The 22012-nt window shown below is 41.0% G+C and overlaps 1 protein-coding gene across 3 annotated transcripts; it reads right to left on the bottom strand.

The window, feature by feature from the left end:
* Positions 1–63: 63 nt before the first annotated feature.
* On the bottom strand, positions 64–16923 carry LOC143280034 (very-long-chain enoyl-CoA reductase-like). Of its 3 annotated transcripts, none has more exons than XM_076584503.1 (12): positions 16796–16923; positions 14476–14526; positions 12410–12461; positions 11934–11978; positions 10617–10720; positions 9647–9759; positions 7382–7487; positions 6101–6173; positions 4778–4821; positions 2876–2933; positions 1927–2061; positions 64–1284 (listed from the first exon to the last, which is right to left on the bottom strand). In XM_076584503.1, the coding sequence occupies exons 1-12, from the start codon at positions 16913–16915 to the stop codon at positions 1157–1159; spliced, it is 1029 nt and encodes a 342-aa protein (XP_076440618.1). In that variant the 5' UTR covers positions 16916–16923; the 3' UTR covers positions 64–1156. The 3 variants fall into 3 exon arrangements, with proteins under 3 accessions (XP_076440618.1, XP_076440619.1, XP_076440620.1); XM_076584504.1 differs by lacking the exon at positions 16796–16923 and adding an exon at positions 16685–16729; XM_076584505.1 differs by lacking the exon at positions 16796–16923 and adding an exon at positions 16327–16372.
* Positions 16924–22012: the final 5089 nt, after the last annotated feature.

The following is a 22012-nucleotide window of genomic DNA, read 5'->3' as shown; positions in this document are numbered from 1 at the left end:
AACACACACACACAAGTTTGGACATGTGAAAAAAACCTTTAAAATTAAAGAAAAATAACTGAAAACATTGGTTCGCTGCTTTATTCTTGTTCTGTCAAGAGAAACAGAAGCATAACAAAACGATCGCATTTGTTCAAGAATGTGACCCATACTGAACAGCATTCCTTGAAAAAAAAAAAAGAAAGAAAGAAAAAAAAAATCAATGCAGAACCTGTCACCTTTAAAAATGTACAAAATTACCATCATTCTCAAATGCTGCAACAGCCACGTTACGTCAACTTCCACCAAACTGTCTTCTCTTTAACAACAACATTCTGACCTTAAAGGAATGCCATCAAACATCCATTCTTTCTCACCAAATGGCATGAAATACCTACCATATATCATCATCCTACATATCTGACCTCCTTGAAGAAGCAAACATTTTAACATATAATACTTCTTTTAAAACAAACTTAAATGCCATCTCCTTGGCCAAAGGATTAACCTGCACTGATCCGATGATTTAAAACAAAAAAGATCAACACTGGGGATTAACCTTGATAAAATTGCATGCACTTCTTTCTTTCATTATGTTGCAAAATATTACCTTACATCCAGTAAACCTAACATGATCTGCTTCTGATTGTCCTTGTAAGTCCAAAGTTCAAAGAAAGATGTTCAGCGAAGCATCTCCCTATGATTTGCATCATAAATAAATCTTAAAAGCTCTCACATTAAGCCTGCATTCATCAGCAATGAAGTCATATCTTAACAAGAAAAAATTCTCTCATAAAAGAATAATATATAAAAACCCAAACACCAAGAAAAAAAACAAGCCACACAACTGTCAAGATAAACTCTAACAAGTCAATAATTATCCCCATGAACAGATAAAAGAAAAAAAGTTTAAAACACAGATTTAATGATTAAATAAAACCAAACAACCCAAACAACCTAAATTCAATGAACTATATATTATGCAACAAAACTTAACAATGAAAATGATTCTCTCAACCACCAAACCAAACACAACAAACAAACTGACTGATAGTAAGCATGCTATTGTCAAGCATACAGTGTTAACAGAATCAAAAAAAAAAAATTTTTTTTTTCAAATGGGCATGGATGTTGTCAGTGCCAGTGGCACGCAGTGAGGGAAACTCCCATCACCGGCTCACAGAAGGAAGGGAAAGATGGAAGTGCGACGACGGGGGTAGTCCTTGAACTCCTTGAGGTAGTTACGATGCTTGCCCTTGGCCCACACCGCCATCTGGTAGAAGCCGGCAAAAGTGAAGATGGCCGCTGAAAGACATCAACACAATCTTCGGTCAAACAACAGTAAAGCAAAGATACCTCCTTTTTACTCTAGTGATTTAAAAAAAAAAAAAAAAAAAAAAAAAAATCAACACATGACAATAAAGATCTGAAGTTAGAGACAGACATGAGCATAATGATATAAATCAGGGTTCATGTTGGTTAGTCACCCACAGAACTAAATTCCAGATTTCAAGGGGATTTCAAAAGGAATGTTTTAAAAAATTCAGTGGTGTAACTAAAACAGACAACTCACTCTGACTGAAAGGCCCCAGTCGGGGCACTACTATTCACAACCGTTTCAGATGCAGGGTCCCAATTGGGGCCTTAGACAGTTCTGAATTTTTGGAGTGGCTCCTAATTTCCATAATGACGTTAAGAGCACATATATATTCATATACATACATAAACACACATATATACACATACATATATACACATATATACATACATATAGATATACACACATTCATCATGATGTACAATACTCATTCTTTTTTCTCCTTCCATTACTGGCTTGGAGGATTTTTTGTTTGTTTGTTATTTTTGTTGTTGTTAAGAGTAGAACAGTATTGTGCATTATCATTTCACACTGCAGCAATCTGAGGCCCGGACAAAGGGAGCACAGACCTGGCAGGCACTGGGTCATGACGGAGAAGGAGACCCAGGCCATGACCTCATAGGTGTAGTTGGGGCAGGACACCAGGCCGAACAGCCAGGTGAAGGGGTTGGTTGTGGAGATGGGGATCTTGCGCACCTTGGACCCTGCACCGCCAACAGTGGCTTCAGTTTCAAGGAGTGAGTCAAAGTGTGCAGACTGATCCCATAATATACACTATACCATACTATACTAAAGCAAAAGAACACAAGAAAAAAAAACAACAGATCCACACATAAACCCAATGCACCAATCAGGCATTTAGAACCTACCACAGGTTTGCATAAAAGATAATGTTAAAAAAAAAGAAAAAAGGAATGCTTGCACACTGACACCAGTGTTCAAAAGCGTGCACACACACACACATACACACACACACACACACAGAAACAATGCACAAGACACAGGCCAAGCTGTTAACATGTGTATCCACACCAGTTTAACTCAATGCTGTGACCGTATTTTTGTATACATCCTTTGCAAAAGTATAATAAATATAGTAACACAGTGGGGAAAAAAAAATCTGGGCAATCAGTGAAATAGGACTGACCAATCTCAGGTTAAACATACTTTTCACATGTCTTACAAAAGTACAATATGGTAATATGGGAAATGATGTAAACAAAATCCAGGGAGCAGCTCAGATTGAATGTGAATGTAGTTTCTTCACATGTTTTGCAAAGTGATGATGAACATGGTGCAAAGAAGAAAAAAAAAAAAGATGAAAAACAAATCCAGGCAACTAGCAATATATGACTTAACCATCTCAGAGAATGGACTACTATTACTTATATTTCTATTATCTATCATTATCATCATTACTGTTGTGTTGTTTTTCAGCAGTATTTCAACCCTGCGTGTCATAAATTTTGGTGCTCAATTCAAAAGATGACAGCAAAAGGTATCAAATATCAAGCCTACCTGCAGGTCTCAAATTGCGAAGAGCCAGATGAACTGAGAAGTTTCCTAACTCTGCAAACTGCACAGACATACACAAACAAAAAACACTGAGTGAATTTCAGTCAAAGACAAAAGTTAACATGACAAAAGCACCCATACAGTCCCCAGTTTTGTTCAACCCAATCAGGAGAAGACAGTGACAGAGTGAGTGAAAAAAAGAGAGCAACAGACAGTGACAGTGAATGAAAGCGCGAGAGACAGTGACAGAGTGAATGAAAGAGCGAGAGACAGTGACAGAGTGCATGAAAGAGCGAGAGACAGTGACAGAGTGCATGAAAGAGCGAGAGACACTGACAGAGAGACAGTGACAGAGTGCATGAAAGAGCGAGAGACAGTGACAGAGTGCATGAAAGAGCGAGAGACACTGACAGAGTGCATGAAAGAGCGAGAGACAGTGACAGAGAGACAGTGACAGAGTGAATGAAAGAGCGAGAGACAGTGACAGAGTGAGTGAAAGAGAGCAACAGACAGTGACAGTGAATGAAAGAGCGAGAGACAGTGACAGAGTGGGTGAAAGAAAGAGAGCAACAGTGACTGTGAATGAAAGAGTGAGAGACAGTGGCAGAGTGAGTGAAAGAAAGACAGCAACAGACAGTGACAGAGTGAGTGAAAGAAAGAGAGCAACAGACAGCGACAGTGAATGAAAGAAAGACAGCAACAGACAGCGACAGAGTGAAAGAAAGACAGCAACAGACAGCGACAAAGTGAAAGAAAGAAAGACAGCAACAGACAGTCACAGAGTGAGTGAAAGAAAGACAGCAACAGTCAGCGACAGAGTGAGTGAGAGAAAGAGAGCAACAGACAGTGACAAGAGTGAGTGAGAGAAAGAGAGCAACAGACAGCGACAGAGTGAGTAAGAGAAAGAGAGCAACAGACAGTGAAAGAAAGAGTAAGAAACAGTGCTGAGTCGGTGATGAAGAGCAAAAGACAGTGGCAGAGTGAGTGGAAGAAAGTAAGAAAGACAGTGACAGAGTGAGAGAAAGAAAGAGCAAGGGACTGTGACAGAGTTGGCAAAAAAAAGCAAGAGACTGAGTGAGTCAAGACTCAGAGACAGTGATGTAGTGAGTGAAAGAGAATGAGACAGTGACAGTGTGAAAGAGAGAGCAACAGACAGTGACAGAGTGAGTGGGAGAGACAGAGCAACAGACATTGTCAGAGTGAGTGGAAGAGACAGAGCAACAGACATTGTCAGAGTGAGTGGGAGAGACAGAGCAACAGACAGTGACAGAGTGAGTGGGAGAGACAGAGCAACAGACAGTGACAGAGTGAGTGGGAGAGACAGAGCAACAGACAGTGACAGAGTGAGTGGGAGAGACAGAGCAACAGACAGTACAGAGTGAGTGGGAGAGACAGAGCAACAGACAGTACAGAGTGATTGGGAGAGACAGAGCAACAGACAGTACAGAGTGATTGGGAGAGACAGAGCAACAGACAGTGACAGAGTGAGTGGAAGAGACAGAGCAACAGACAGTGACAGAGTGAGTGGAAGAGACAGAACAACAGACATTGTCAGAGTGAGTGGAAGAGACAGAACAACAGACAATGACAGAGTGAGTGAAAGAGACAGAGCAACAGACAGTGACAGAGTGAGTGGGAGAGACAGAGCAACAGACAGTGACAGAGTGAGTGGAAGGGACAGAGCAACAGACAGTGACAGAGTGAGTGGGAGAGACAGAGCAACAGACAGAGACAGAGTAAAAGTAAGGGAGCAAGAGACAGAAACAGAGACAGTGTGAGCGAAAGAGAACAAAAGAGTGACAGAGACAGTGTGAGCGAAAGAGAACAAAAGAGTGACAGAGACATAAAGTGAGTGAAAGAGAGAGACAGCGAGGCAGATGAGGGGCAAAGGGACCAGACACTCACAAAGAAAGCAGCCAGTCCTCCGTAAACCTGCATGTCACCATATGCTGCAACACACACCAGGTTCAAATTACTAACCCAACTGTTTCTTCTTCTCACTGGTTTATTATCTATCCAATACAAAGGTATTTAGACATATACGCATTCATTCTTTTCAGCACATACATACACTCACACAATGGGTGCGGAGGATGAATTTGGCATATGATGTCAGCGACTGATGCTACAAATTTCTGGGAACCATACAAAATGCCCTGAATATCGCCGTATCTTGCACTCAAACCTAGATATCCCCCTGTTCTGTAGTGGGAACTGGACAGTCAAATATCTAAATAACAAATAGCGTATTGAGATAACGCTGCCGCAAATAAAGGTAATGTTTTTTTTAATATTAGAAAACATAACCACTATCACTTACATTCACTTCATTAAAATGCTGCTGAAATGAAGAATCATGCATGCTAGAACACATGCAATAATATCCCATTAAATTGATTTTAAATAAAGCAAAATAACTTCAATCCAAGCAAAGAAAAAGAAAAAAAAAGAAGAAAAAGAAAAAAAAAACCCAACCAAATCACAGTATAGAGACTTAAAAGACAGAACTCTGCTGTATTTTATTTAAGAAGAGATTTTGACGTCCAGTGCAATGTTCTGTTACAAAACAGTAACAGAGACTGACACTAGTGACAGACAGCAGGCAAACTGAGACAATGTCATTCAAGGATGCAAAGAAAGAAAAAGACCGACTCACATGATGACAGAAAAACATGGAAAGTAAGAAGGAAAGATAACCACAATGCATTAGTTTAACAAGGGAAGTGGAATAAGCATACACACTTCTTCACACCCACCCCTCAGGGTAAAGAGAAAAGCAAACTCAAATCACCAAAAATGACAGGCAGGATCACAGAAAAATGACAGGCATGATCACAGAAAAATGAGGCAGGACACAGTCTCACACCTATGCATGTACACACACACACACACACTTTCATAATAATACATGCAACAATAAACAGTGAAACATACAAATCCTGCTGGCATAAGAGTCTCTCTTCAATACCACAAATGAGAAGATGAAGCAGACTTCATCTTTCACAGTCCACACATACACGAATGACAAATACACAAACTAAAACACATAAATCTTGAAATCTAAATGACAGAGAGGGAGACAGAGAGAGAGAGAGAGAGATACAGAGAGAGAGAGCCAGAGAGAGAGAGAGAGAGAGTCACAGAGAGAGAGAGAGAACAGAGAGAATTTAATGTCACATCAAAGACAGAGAAGTAGGGGAGGAATACATGAGGCTCTGACATACAAACCTGGTGGAGTGTAGAGCGGATGGTTCATGAAGTAGGCAACAAAGGCTGCAAATCCCCAATAGTAAACACTGTTCTGTAAAAAAAACAAAAACAAACAAAAACCCTATAGAGTAACCCCAACAGTAAACACTGTTCTTTTAAAAAAACAAAAAGAACCCAAACAAACAAAAACCCTACAGAATAACGATCAGGAGAACTATATATCAAATGCTGGCAGTCTTCTCACCTTCACTTCCGACCGAACAAAAGTCAACAAGAATCAACAACCACCCTGGGAAATAAGAACAATAACACTTGTACCCACATGCACATACATTATACCTTCTTCCAAACAATGCCCCTCTTCTTCAAAAAGGTGATCAAAATATAAAAAAAAAACCCAAAGAAGAAACGAAAACAATTTTCAAAAACTAGTTTTATCACAAGAAAAAGGAAGTTGTTCATTAACTGAATGACAAATGTCTAGCTGTATCCAGTCCATGCTCTCTTGTGGAGTGGTAGCCTAGTGGTAACGCATCCACCAAGGAAGCGAGAGAATCTGAGCGCTTAGGATCAAATCCCACACTGACCAGTATTTTCTCCCCCTCCACTAGACCTCGAGTGGTGTTTTGAACACTAGTCATTGGACTGAGACAATAAACTGAGGTTCAGTGTGCAGCATGCGCCTAAAAAAATCCAACTCAAGGCAACAAAAAAAGGTTGTCCCTGGCAAAATTCTGTCGAAAATCCATTTTGAAAAGAAAACAAACACACCTACAGGCAGAAAAAATATATAAAATGGTGGCGCTGCACTGCAGCAACACGCTCTCCCTGTGGAGAGCAGTCTAAATTTCAGATAGGGAAATCTGTTGTGAAAAAGAGTAATAACACAATACAATACACAACCACACACAAACACATATTTCATGCATGCACAGATCTGAATCAAACTATTTCACAAAGTAAAAAGAAAAACAAAAGAACACAAAAAACAAAGCAAGCATTTCTTATCAAAGTGGCTTTTACTACAGTATTTTTCCTGGGACAACTTTTTTGTTGCTGTGGGTTCTTTTACATGTGATGAGTGCACCCTGCACATGGAACCTCAGTTTATTGTCTCATCTGAATGACTAGAGTCCAGACCACCACTCAAGGCCTAGTGGAAGGGGAGAAAATACTGGCAAGTGTGGGATTCGATCCCATGTGCTCAGATTCTCTGCTTGGCCACCACTCCATGCGTAATCCCACATCTCTGAAGTACCACACACAACCTTCTGAGAAGATAACCAGAAAAGTACCAACCTTGAAGATGTTTCTAATGGGCATGGTAGCATGGGAGAAGCGATGAACAAAAATTGTTTCCAATAACCGCTTGGCATAGTGGAATGACCAGCAGGCAGCAGCGTACCTGGTCAAGGAAAGGGAAAAAAAAGTTAAAGTGTTACAGGATGTCACACTGGATTTACACTGAAAGATGAAGGTTCAAGTCCCTATAAAGCTGGCTCATCATTATTTTTGTCATCAACATCATCACCGTGAGGAAGAATGATCTCAGCAAGCACTATCATCACTGACATCATTATCAATATCATTCAGAGGATAAGGATTTACCACAAAACACCCATGTGATTGCAGACAAAATTTTGGTGAGAAAAAAAAAAAGATCTGTAAGGAAACCTTCAGGTTCGAGGGAATTAGCCATTTCAAGAAAATCACAACATCCACATTTTAAGCTAACAGGATGAAGGTTAAAGAAACAACGTCCACATCACAAGATCATGCACTAACACACATGGCTGAACACACACCTAACAAATACCTCATCACTCAACAACAATCAAGGCATCTGTGAAGGTCAGGCATATGCTGCCTTTTTATTATGTTTTTTTTATTTTACGGCAGATGTTATGTAGCATATATGGGTCTGTCTGCACCCTCTGACACCTTGAAACTGAAACAGTGCAAACACAAGAAACAAAGGAAGAGAAAAGAAACCAAAAAAGAAGAAAAAAAACAAACCCACAAGAACAACAAAGCCCGAACAAACTGCTCTGCTCGAAACCAGTTTTACTAGACAACAGCAACATAAAAATAAAAATGAACTGAAATCAAATTGAAAGCAATTTTACTTGACAACAGCAACATAAAAATAAAAACGACTGAAATCAAACTGAAACCAATTTTACTAGACAACAGCAACATAAAGATAAAAACCAACTGAAATCAAACTGAAACCAATTTTACTAACAGCAACATAAAAATAAAAAACCAATTGAAATCAAACTGAAACCAATCTTATTAGACAACAGCAACATAATGAAAAACCAACTGAAATCAAACTGAAACCAATTTTACAAGACAACAGCAACATTAAAAAAAACAACAACTGAAATCAAACTGAAACCAATTTTACTTGACAACAGCAACATAAAAATTAAAAAAAAACAACTGAACTCAAACTGCTCTCCTCCAAACAGAACTTACCGTTATGTTTGGTCTATAAGCCGCGACTTTTTACCCCAGCTTCAACCTCTGTGGCTTATACAATGATGTGGCTTATTTGCGGATTTTAACGATCCCGGGAGTGTCACGTTCTCGTCTATTCTTAGCTGCCCTTCAACTCACCAAAATCATGATTTCTGTCCATGAATTTTTGGATGAGCTTCAGGATAGTGTGCTAACTGTTCACGTTTTATAAATCAAATCTGCACACATTAAAGCCTTCAGATCAGCATTCAGTTCTACTCTGCTCAAGCGTACACTCTCATCATGCCGAAAACGTGACGTTATGCCTATGATGCAGCCTTCAAATTGAAGGCGATCGACCTAGCAGACGACAGTGCAAGCGACAAACCAGCAGCGACCTCCACCTTCATGAAGTGAAAGCGAGGCTAAGTCAGTGACAAGATGGCGGAGGAAGCTGTGCTGGTTCTCTTCAACTCGGACAATGAAGACGAAGATTTTAGTGCATTCAGTGAGAAGGATGATATTGAATAAATATGACTATCCCTAAATTATGGATCTTATTTTCGTTGTGTTTATTTATTATTTTTTTGTGGCACTAGCAGTATTTTCGCTTGCTTTTCGTTGTGCTGTTTCCCGCTTGTGTTTATTTCATAACCTACAGTATCGACAGCTTTTCTATAGTATCAGTATGTGTTCCGGTACCGGAAATAAGTGTGGCTTATAAGCCGGTGCAGCTTATGTATGTATAAAGTTAAATTTTTTCCAAAATTTAGTGGGTGCGGCTTATATACCAGTGCGCTCAATAGACCGATAGACACCCCCCCCCCCAAAAAAAACAACAACAAACCAACCTTACTTGAAAAAATCAACAAATATAATTTTTGTATATATATGTACATATATATATATATATATATATATATGTTGAGGTTTTCACGTAAGTTTTTTTTTTTTTAGCAGAGCATTTTTTTTTTTAAATATATATACATTATATATATATAATTCATATATATATATATATATATATATATATATATATATATATATATATATATATATATATAAAGAACATCAAACTGCTCTCCAGCACACAGGACTGACTTGACAACATCAGCGTAGGGAAGCCTCGCAGCCCCTGCTCCATAGATGATGGCCGGGCGGATGAAGAACACCAGGTAGATGACCAGTGGCCCTGCATACTCCGTCAAGAATACCTGCACAGAGGGTGGAGGGCGGGCATTATTGTCAAGCTGTGATGTTGCAATAAAGGAAACGGAGAGCAGACAGGAGGCCATGAATAGCTCTGTGGCGGACCTAGAATTGACCTCAAAGACAACAAACACATCCCCTTGTTCAGGGCAAGGAGGGAGGGAGGTGTTTGACAATGGAATGGAACAAGGTTGTGCATTTCATGAATCACTGGAGAAGCGTGATTTTTTAAGAAAAAACCCCCAGAAAACATGGCTGACAACACAGCATTGATACCACAACTTTGAATAAGTTAATCAACAGATTCATGAAAATGACAGTCTGAAAAGCAATGTAAGAATTAAAAACAAACCACAAACTTTACTGAAACCAACACAAACACACACACACACACACACACACATGCACTCATACACACACGCATAGCACACACAACATACAATTCAATATCTAAATAACGTAAGTTCCCTTCTGGGGCAAGGAAGATTTCATTAACCAACGTAAACACTAACATTATATTCACAATGATGATGGTCATCAAACACATTGACACCCACACATATACACACTCTCACAAACACACACACACACACATATCTCAATACTTTATGTGTAACAATTTTAACAATCTGAACAAAATCAGACGTGGAATCAAAAAGCAACCCATGAACTCATGTGGTGGGGACTTACATCATTCATCAGTGCACTGAATACCAAGCATGCAAACATGAATATTATGGATACAAACTGCACTCATTACATTCAAAGTACATACATATGCACACACAACCATGCAAAAGTACACACACACACACACCTGCACACAAACACACATATACACACACACACACTATCTACCAACCGTCGTCCAGCCAACTTGCGGTCCAAGGTCCTTGAAGTACAAACGGCTGCCATTTTTCAACCCCAGTGACTCCAGGGTCAAGTCATCTTTCAGAATCTTTCCCCCTGACACACACACACACACACACACACACACCTCGTAAATCCCCTATCTGTTCAAAGAAGCAACAATTCCACCAGCCAATCAAAAGACTTCCAAAATCACTGAACAGGTTACACACATAGGTAGCAACACATCATTGGTCCTAGGTTTTAAGGTGGGACTCATGATCCTTATTGCAGATAATTTTAATTTCCAACTCAACCTTGACAACCTATGCAGCAATTCCCCACCTATTCTGAGTTTATTAACTGCATACATTTTTAATCCATTCAAGACTTTGTTAACTTCATAACTTATCAATCCATTCAAAAGACTGCGAATGTGGCTTTTTTTTTTCTCCAGAAGTGCTATTTATATATATTGCATATTAAATCTGCTGATCGAGTCTTCTGTCCATAAACATATTATCACCATTCACACACTTCTTTCCTTTTACTCAAACATAGGCATAGTTCTGTTTGTTCTGTAAACTACTTCTGTTATTTCTGGTCATTCTGTTCTTCACTGTTCTTTTGGCAATTTGCTGATGATCACTCAACTACAAAACTTCAAAAGTCTACAGAACCTAGCCAAATAGACAGTCTAATTCAGTCAGGGGGAGGGAGAAGGGGGAAAGGAGTGGGAAGAGAGAGAGAGAGAGAGAGAGAGAGAGAGAGCAAGAGTGGTCTTCAGTGGTTTATGTAATTTTTTTTTCCATACAAAGCACCCTGAGCTCTTAGAAAGGGTGATGTATAAATGTACATTACTATTATCATTGATAGCATCACCACTGTATCACATAAGAACCTTTTTTTTTTCTCTTAGAGTCTATTTATGCTTAAAAAATGTACATTATTGTCATCATTATCATTATTATTGATAGCCACTCCACTGTCTCACACAAGAGCATAATTTCTTTTCTTAAAGTCTGCTTTATTTCATTTCATCCTGTTGTATGAAGATTAAGTGATGCAAGTTTACCATTCTGTCAAACTCACCCATTGCCTATCGTCATGAAATTCCCAAATGCTTTGATTTTGCTGCTTATCTTTCTTCCAGTATGACCAGTTGAACTGTACCCTTGGCTTGGATTGTGGGGTGTGCCATTGACAGCAGATTAAACGATAAGAGGCTAAGCTTGGTAAGATGAGGAAGCATTTAAAAAAAAAAAAAAAAAAAGCAGCAGACAAATGAATGAGGAGTCAACAAAGGAAAATGTTCAGATCTGTTACTTACTTGCATCCATCCTGAAAGACTGCCGGTCTGGATAGTACTTGGGTTCTGGAACAGGTAAATCACAGAATTCATGTTCTTTTTGTTGGCAACATTCAGTTAAAATGCTTGTAACCAATCATTTACATGTATTCAAACAGACTAAAATAAAACAGAACATTTCTACAAGCTGGACCACCTCTGACTGGCACTGTTGTATTCAAATGGTATTATATTAGACACAAGCTACACTGCAAAAACTATATAAAAAAAAAACAGCTATTTTTTCAAAATGCCTTAAAATCATAAATGGGTGATTTCACACACACACACACACTGTAAAAAGCTTTGTCATTGCAAATAGCCAGTTGCACAGACACATATATCTATTCAATCTCTGACACCTATCCAGTCACCAACACCACCACCACTAAGAAGAATAACAAATGGCTTAATGCATCTAAACATCCAGAGGAACACACAAAACTAAATTGACTTACTTTCTTTACAAAATGCCTTCTTGACATCATAAATGGTCGACTCCTTCTGCAGCTGAAACAGGAAATGGCATCAGCGCATCATGCACACAGTCAAAGCAAAACAACTACGACTGACACTGGAGTGCTGTCATGTTTCAATGATGTTTTAAGCTCAGTCAACCAAGCCACTTGAAACAAAGTTTTCTCCCTTGCTTTTCCCTACAGACGGCCCATTATTAGGGTTTGAAAAAAAAAATCACAAAAAATACAAAACATAAAGTAACTGAATGAAACTTGCTGTGTTTGACCCACTGACCTCTCTCCGCTCATTGTGTGTACGTCAACCACCCTTCACTGCCCTCCAAATTTTGAGTCACTCTTAGTACCTTCTTGCTGGTAGCTTTCTCCACTGCAGATACTTTATTCAAAGTCTTCATCATCCTTGTCGATGTTGGAACCTTCAGTTTGAAGCATTTCAATCACTCCAGCAACAGTAAAAAGCCGCTGTCATGACCTATTTTGCTCCAAAAATTTCCACTGTATTGCCTGCAACGCCATTTTCGATTCGTATGCAGATTAGCTTGTCATGTGAGGTCCTGAAGTCAAACCCTCAGCCGGCGAGTATGTTTTTACAGAATCTCATGATGAAACTTTCCATTTGACCCTTAACACGTTTGCGATGCCCGGTGTAGCTGCTATTTTTATGCTACCTCACGAGGAAAACGTGGAAAAAATTCTAATTGTCAAAACCGCTACAGCATTCCGTCATCCAGAACCATGCCTTATGTCAGGAACACTATAGCATTCCACTGTCCGGAGTTAGTTAAATGAGGAGAATGAGACTATACAGTCGGGTATCATCCACTTCACGGATGCCTTTTTGGGTGTGTTGCTCGAATTACCTGACCAACACTGCAAGTGTCTGTATCTCTCGGGCCTGGTTAACACCGGGATATCATTATGACAGGAAGCATAGAGTACAGCCTTGTCAAGTCAAGTAGTCCCAAACCAAAATGGACCTCCATAGCAACATCGTCCTCCTCCTCCTCCTTCACCATCATCAATATAAACAAAATAGTCCCAAAGTGTGTGGCCTTCCATGCCCTGCTGTCATGGTGACCTCAGTTTCAATACTCCACTTCCACTCTGGGGTGAGTTCTGTCAATGTCTTCAGTGTTAGCAGGTGGGGGGGGGGAGTGCGGGGGGGGGGGGGCTGTTGTTGAAGGGACGTGGTAGTGGTCTCCACTCTGGGAGGGACGCTAACTCAGTCTGGCTCCGCGACTACATTATTGTCATCAGTAGGGGGCTTAGTAGGTGGTGTCCAAAGTACATTAAATCAGAACAGGCACCATTGAACACCACCGAAGTGACTCAGCAGCAGTGCAGGGTCTCCTCTTGTGTGTGGCCTCCTGGAGACCTAACATCAATGGTTCTCTGCGGACTGCCAACACTGGGACTATGACAGTTGAACCAGGGTGCAGCTGTGTAAGGGGGGATTTGGAATGAGCGGTGTGGGAGTAATGCCACTGAAATAGTGCAGATGACAGGGCAGCAAATAAAAAAATTAAACAAGAAGAAAAAAAAAAAAAGCTCAGTCAAACAGACTGTAGGAGTCTGTCTGAGATCAAAGCATGTAAAAAAGCAAAACCAAAAAACCCTATTAAAACATATAAAAATCTTATTAAACCACTTTTGTGTGTGATGTGTATGTGTGTGTTTGTGGAAGGAGGAATGAGGGGTGTGGGGGTGGGTGGGGGTGGGGGGTGGGGAGGGAACAGTTGCTCTAAAACTTCGAAATTCTTTCATATCCTAAAACTTCCAATTTTTTCTTCAAACTTCCAAATTCTTTCATATCCTAAAACTTCCAAATTCTTTCATATCTGAATTTTTCCTTTTTACTTAATCATCTACTATTTTTAGGAGGTGGGGGAGCAGGGAGGGTTGGCTGGTTTGTGTATGAATAAACAACTGTCCAGATATATACATTAACACTAATTCAAGATTCACTAGAAGGTGATGTGTTCACTGTTTCATTAATACATACATACATGACATGATTAAAGCAATAGTTTGAGATGTTAACTTACACCACCAAGGGAAGAGATGAGCTCTCCATTTCTGGCATGTACAATTTGGATCTGCACACAGAGCAATATATACATGTCTCATTGTTCTTAAAGTTAAACCATTATACATACATACATACATACATATATATATATATATATATATATGTGTGTGTGTGTGTGTGTGTGTGTGTAAAATAATAATAATGGACATTTATATAGCGCGTTTCTCAAGAAATACTGCTCAAAGCGCTTTACACTTCATTCCTCGCTCCTCGCCTTCCCATCAATACTCCTCTCCCCACCCCACCCCACCCCCACGGAAGCACGTGCCAGATAACACTCATGCAACTGAACATTGAAAACCACCCACCCACCCATGACTCCCTCCAGAAAATGCATCCCTGTAACACGCACTCAGGCATGCACACACACACACACACACAAAAGCGCAGACACACCAGCACCCCGCCACACACACACAGCAAACAGCCTCTCCACAACATAACATCCACCCAAAACCAGATCACACCAAGATCAGGCACAGTGAAAAACACATAAATCCAGGCTTCTGCATGGTACTTATGGAAAACATCATTGGTTATTAGCAAATATTTAAATAATCATCACAGTTAAATCATTCTTATTTCTCTCATACTCCATTGTGTGTGTGTGTGTGTGTGTGTGTGTGTGTGTGTGTGTGTGTGTGTGTGTATGTGTGTGTGTGTGTGTGTTTGACTGAGCTGAGGATGACAATTACACTTAAAAATAGTGAGCTGAATGAGGAGAGTAATGCACTTTAAATCAAACTTCTAGGGGTCTGGGATTTACATCCTGATATAGTGCTAACCAGATTGGTTACTGCGGGAATAACATGCTTCCTAGATCAAGTAACATGGAAATCCGCTTGGGACTCCGGTCTTATAAGCTCAATTGCTGTGTACAGCACATATATATGCAATCATGGCAAATTGAATCTTATTTGAGGAAAAGAGTGCTGTAGTCTGAAAAATACCTAGTCAGATTTAGTCCCTCGCCATCTACTCCAAGTGTCACTGTCAGTCTTGCTTTTTTCACTGACATTCTTGTTACTGTATATCTTCGATTGAAGGAACGAAGTATTGTTTCAGTTAAATTTAAAGTGCAGTTCTCTGAAATAACGTAGTTGGCCCATAATACTCCTGGGAAGAAATCCCACATGGAGTGCAGAGCTGGTTAAATTAAGAAGAAGAAAAAAGTAATTCAAACGGCATGTTCACGACTTCATTTTCATGTCACTGGCTTAAACTGTTCTTGGGAATACCCAGCTTTTGGCACAACTGAAGCAAGAACACTTTTTTGTTTAGTCACACTGCCACACGACAGGATACTTTAAAATCGCCAGTTACTCATTCCTGTAAAATAATGGCATGTGTGTTATTCATAATTCAGGACAGATCTATTTAATATTAAATAATAATAATAATAATTGTATATTTACATATATATACTTGACACTTAACTGTTATTGCATTTTGAATATGTTATATCATTGATATTCATTTTCCTTAATCTCAAGAACACCGTTTGCGTGTGACTCATACATTAGGAAATCGACTGACACCAGGAAAAAAAATCCATTCCCCATGCAGTGTGTGCGATCCACTCAGTCGCAAGTGCACTTTGTACGCATCGAGGAAATCAACCGGCGTCGCTTTGATCACAAATCGCGTGCAAAGTGAGACAAAAACATAGCTTGTCTTCAATGCTGTTATTTTTTTTTCAAATGCTTAAGTGTCTTTGACATAACCTCGAATAAACCATGTAAATAACTAAATATCAATTAAATAATGAGTGCAGAGACATGTTGCTAGAAACCAATCAATGTTTTACCTCCATCTTGGAAACAGTCAAGGGGCGTTAGTTATGAAAGTTGAATACAGAATATCAGTAAATTGTCTCCCTTTCGACCCTTGGCCTTCGGGCATTTGATAAAATCGTGATTTCGCCTGACCTCGTCGTGATCAAACTGACTTCACCCTTATCATAACTCATAAGTATTGGGTGGCCTTCAGGCTTTACAACCTCTAACCTGTAAAAATACTCTTGTGAAATGCACAGCGTTTTAAATCTGGCTTGTTGGTAAAGTTTGGAAACAGTCGGTTATTTGAAAAGCCATATCAAAATAGCATATTATGACATTGTTTTTAGTGATATTCAGTTCAAAAGAACCTGTTTGATAGTAGCTTACCAGAATAATTTCCCCTCTTCGCGTGAACATGTTCAAGTTTAAAGACAAGTAACCACAGCCATGAAAAACTTGTTGAGGACAGATTGCCAACTGATAAATCGTAAAACTCACCAGTTCATGCTCAAGCTTGTCTTGACATGTTAAAAAGACTTGCGACAGAGAGAGAAAAGAACATGTGAGATACGATTGTGCACGGGGCAAGGTATACCCGGTGCATGCATATATATGCATTATATGTGTGTGCTTATTTTCAGTAGATGAGTTACCTCCCCGCGACCTAGTACATGTCTTCAATGACTCACGCATAATGCGCGACGCCGTTTATCATATCATATCATATAATATCATATCATATCAATATCAAGGCGTGCAGGCCTGACAAGGCCTTTTGCCCGCTTAAAGTGGGGAGGAAAAAGAAAGTCCCCACATGTGTCTGGTGCATTTTTCAACATTGAGTGCGCAATGCTTGAAAAATCAATAAATATGTAAATGAGTTTTGTATTTAAAATTTTGTAAATGAATATCAAGATAATCTTTAAATGTATTCACTGTTCCTGCGGAAACAATGTCTTGTGACAAATTATTCCAAACATTTGTTACTCTGTTAGTAAAGAAATGTGCAAATCTCGGAAGTTTTTACTGAAACTTTTAATAGTTTGTAGGAATGGCCTCTTCTAGCACTGTTCTAATTCAGTGTAAACAAAGAGTTTATAGTTCTGCTGTCATATAATCCGTGAGTCATTTTATACATCTCTATCAGTCTGATTAAATCACCACGCAGTCTTCCCGTATATTATAACTGAGCTAGGTAACCGAAGTGTCTCCAACACAGTCATCCCTGAAACACAGTGCGGCTTCCACTCAGGCAGGGGAACATGTGACATGATGTTTGCTGTACGCCAGATGCAAGAGAAGTGCCGTGAGCAGAACAAGGAGCTCCACATGGTCTTTGTAAACCTAACTAAGGCCTTTGACACGGTGAACCGCCATGGTCTGTGGAAGATCCTCCTAAAGTTCGGCTGCCCAGAGAGCCTAATCCAGCTGATTGCGTCTTTCCATGATGACATGCAAGCGAGAGTACAGGAAAATACTGACATGTCGGATCCGTTCCCTGTTGTAAATGGAGTGAAGCAGGGCTGCGTCTTGGCACCCACACTGTTCTCCATTCTCTTCTCTGCCATGCCGCTGATTGACGCCTTCCAAAACTGTGACCAGAGCACTCTACATTCAGTTTCGCACAGGTGGCAAACTTTTCAACTTGCGGCGACTCCATGCCAGGTCCAGGGTGTTTGAAGCACTGATGAGAGAGTTCCTCTTCGCTGATGACTATGCGCTTGCTGCACACACCCATGAGGACATGCAGTTCATTATGGACAGGTTCGCAACCTCCTGCAGGCGCTTTGGATTCACCATCAGCCTCAGCAAGACCGAGTCCATGTACCAACCGGCTAGCTCACAGAACGCCAGTGCCTCCCCCCCACCTGCAATCAAAATCAATGACACAGAGATCAAGTCAGTCGACAAGTTTTGCTACCTGGACAGCACCCTATGCAGCAACGGAGTCCTTGATGCAGAAGTGACGCTGCGCATCGCCAAGGCCAGCTCAGCCTTTGGCACACTTAACAACAGGCTGTGGAACAACAAAGGCATCAGGCTCAGCACCAAGATGAAAACCTACAGAGCTGTTGTGCTGACCACCTTGTTGTACTGCTGTGAAACATGAACGACGTATCGCCGTCACATTCAACAACTTGAGCAACTTCTCACCAGAGATGCCTACGAAAGATCCTCGGCATAAAGTGGCAAGACAGGGTCTCCAACCTCCAGGTCCTAGAGAGGAGTGGCCTGCCCAGCATCGAAAGCCTGCTGATCCAGAGCCAGCTACACTGGACAAGACACGTTGTCCGCATGCAAGACAGCAGGATCCCGAAGATGCTTTTGTATGGCCAGCTGAAGGAAGGCCACCGTGAACTTGGAAGACCCTGCAAGCGCTTCAAGGACACCTTGAAGACAAACCTCAAAGCCTGTGACATAGACATTGCTTCCTGGGAAACCGATGCCCTTGACCGCTGTTGCTGGATAATGCTGTGCTCTAGTGGCATAAAGACGTTTGAAAACAAGAGAACGCTGGCCATTAAGGAGAAGCGTGAGCGAAAGAAGTAGGGCTCAGCTTCTGGAGACGTTTTCCCTTGCAACACCTGTGGGAAGTGCTGCGCATCCAGAATCGGCCTCTTCTCCCACATGAGGACACACACCGACAGATAAGACTGCCTGCCTACTCATCTGTCGGACCGACGGGAGACTCCATCATCATGTATATAGATGATTCTTCCACATGACGACCGATATCAGTAGGCTGATGAAAGATTTAGACATACTTTAAACACACACACACACACACAAATATATATATATATATATATATATATATATATATATGTATGTATGTATGTATATATATATATATGACAACCAATATCAGTATGCTGATGAAATTGTTATTTTGTGAGAGATTGCTGTTGGGCGAAGCATTGCTGTTGATCGCGATTTAGCAGGACTGCTGAGGAACATGCTTTAAATAATTGAAAGAGAGAGAGAAAGAGAGCCGACAAATCGCAGCTTGAGAAAACAGTAAAGGAGAACTTCGAGTGGGAAGACAGGTGGACGAAGCATGGCACTCGTTAAAAGGCCATGCACAATATCAGGGGGAAAAACATGGCACTTGTGAAAAGCCTGCGGGCCATGTACAATGTCAGGGGGGGAAAAGCATGGCACTCGTTAAAAGGCCATGCACAATGTCAGGGGGAAAAAGCATGGTACTCGTTAAAAGGCCATGCACAATGTCAGGGGAAAAAGCGTGGCACTCGTTAAAAGGCCATGCACAATGTCAGGGAAAAAAAGACACTAGTGAAAAGGCCATGTACAATGTCAGGGGGAAAAAGCGTGGCACTCGTTAAAAGGCCATGCACAATGTCAGGGAAAAAAAGACACTAGTGAAAAGGCCATGTACAATGTCAGGGGGAAAAAGCGTGGCACTCGTTAAAAGGCCATGTACAATGTCAGGGAAAAAAAGACACTAGTGAAAAGGCCATGTACAATGTCAGGGTGGAAAAGCGTGGTACTCGTTAAAAGGCCATGTACAATGTCAGGGTGGAAAAGCGTGGTACTCGTTAAAAGGCCATGCACGATATCAGGGGGAAAAACATGGCACTTGTGAAAAGCCTGCGGGCCATGTACAATGTCAGGGGGGGAAAAGCGTGGCACTCGTTAAAAGGCCATGCACAATGTCAGGGGGAAAAAGCATGGTACTCGTTAAAAGGCCATGTACAATTTCAGGTGGGAAAAGCGTGGCACTCGTTAAAAGGCCATGCACAATGTCAGGGAAAAAAAGACACTAGTGAAAAGGCCATGTACAATGTCAGGGGGAAAAAGCATGGCACTCGTTAAAAGGCCATGCACAATGTCAGGGAAAAAAAGACACAAGTGAAAAGGCCATGTACAATGTCAGGGGGAAAAAGCGTGGCACTCGTTAAAAGGCCATGTACAATGTCAGGGAAAAAAAGACACTTGTGAAAAGGCCATGTACAATGTCAGGGTGGAAAAGCGTGGCACTCGTTAAAAGGCCATGTACAATGTCAGGGTGGAAAAGCGTGGCACTCGTTAAAAGGCCATGTACAATGTCAGGGTGGAAAAGCGTGGCACTCGTTAAAAGGCCATGTACAATGTCAGGGGGGAAAACCGTGGCACTCGTTAAAAGGCCATGTACAATGTCAGGGGGAAAAACCGTGGCACTCGTTAAAAGGCCATGTACAATGTCAGGAAAAACAACAACATGGCACCAGTGAAAAGGCCATGTACGATGTCAGGGAATAAAAGGCACTAGTGAAAATGCCATGTACAATGTCAGGGGGAAAAAAGCGTGGCACTCGTTAAAATGCCATGCACAATGTCAGGGGGGAAAAGCATGGCACTCGTTAAAAGGCCACGCACAATGTCAGGGGGAAAAACATGGCACTAGTTAAAAGGCCATGCACAATGTCAGGGGGAAAAAAGCATGGTACTCGTTAAAAGGCCATGCACAATGTCAGGGAAAAAAACATGGCACTAGTGAAAAGGCCATGCACAATGTCAGGGAAATAAACATGGCACTAGTGAAAAGGCCATGCACAATGTCAGGGGGGGAAAAGCGTGGCACTCGTTAAAAGGCCATGCACAATGTCAGGGAAAAAAGGGCACTAGTGAAAAGGCCATGCACAATGTCTGTGGAAAAAACATGGCACTTGTTAAAAGGCCGTGCACAATGTCAGGGAGAAAAAACATGGCACTAGTGAAAAGGCCATGCACAATGTCAGGGGGAAAAAAGCATGGCACTAGTGAAAAGGCCATGCACAATGTCAGGGCGAAAAAGCATGGCACTCGTTAAAAGGCCATGCACAATGTCAGGGGGAAAAACATGGTACTCGTTAAAAGGCCATGCACAATGTCAGGGGGAAAAACATGGTACTCGTTAAAAGGCCATGCACAATGTCAGGGGGAAAAACATGGCACTCGTTAAAAGGCCATGCACAATGTCAGGGAAAAAAAGACACTCGTTAAAAGGCCATGCACAATGTCAGGGAAAAAAGGGCACTAGTGAAAAGGCTATGCACAATGCCAGGGAAAAAAGGCACTAGTGAAAAGGCCATGCACAATGTCAGGGAAAAAAGGGCACTAGTGAAAAGGCCCTGTACAATTTCAGGGGGGAAAAGCATGGCACTCATTAAAAGGCCACGTACAATGTCAGGGAAAAAAACATGGCACTAGTGAAAAGGCCATGTACAATGTCAGGGGAAAAAAGGCACTAGTGAAAATGCCATGTACAATGTCAGGGGGAAAAAGCGTGGCACTCGTTAAAAGGCCATGTACAATGTCAGGGAAAAAAACATGGCACTAGTGAAAAGGCCATGCACAATGTCAGGGGGAAAAAGCATGGCACTCGTTAAAAGGCCATGTACAATGTCAGGGGGAAAAAATGGCACTAGTGAAAAGGCCATGTACAATGTCAGGGGAAAAAAGCATGGTACTCGTTAAAAGGCCATGCACAATGTCAGGGAAAAAACATGGCACTAGTGAAAAGGCCATGCACAATGTTAGGGGGAAAAAGCGTGGCACTAGTGAAAAGGCCATGCACAATGTCAGGGAGAAAAACATGGCACTAGTGAAAAGGCCATGCACAATGTCAGGGAGAAAAACATGGCACTAGTGAAAAGGCCATGCACAATGTCAGGGAAAAAAAAAGAATATTAATGTGGCGACTGGGAGCGCGGGAGGAGGGACGGAGGAGTGAGG

The sequence above is a fragment of the Babylonia areolata genome, chromosome 3 (genome assembly GCF_041734735.1).
Source record: "Babylonia areolata isolate BAREFJ2019XMU chromosome 3, ASM4173473v1, whole genome shotgun sequence".
Classification (NCBI taxonomy): domain Eukaryota; kingdom Metazoa; phylum Mollusca; class Gastropoda; order Neogastropoda; family Buccinidae; genus Babylonia; species Babylonia areolata.
This window is presented reverse-complemented; position numbering and strand designations above follow the sequence as displayed.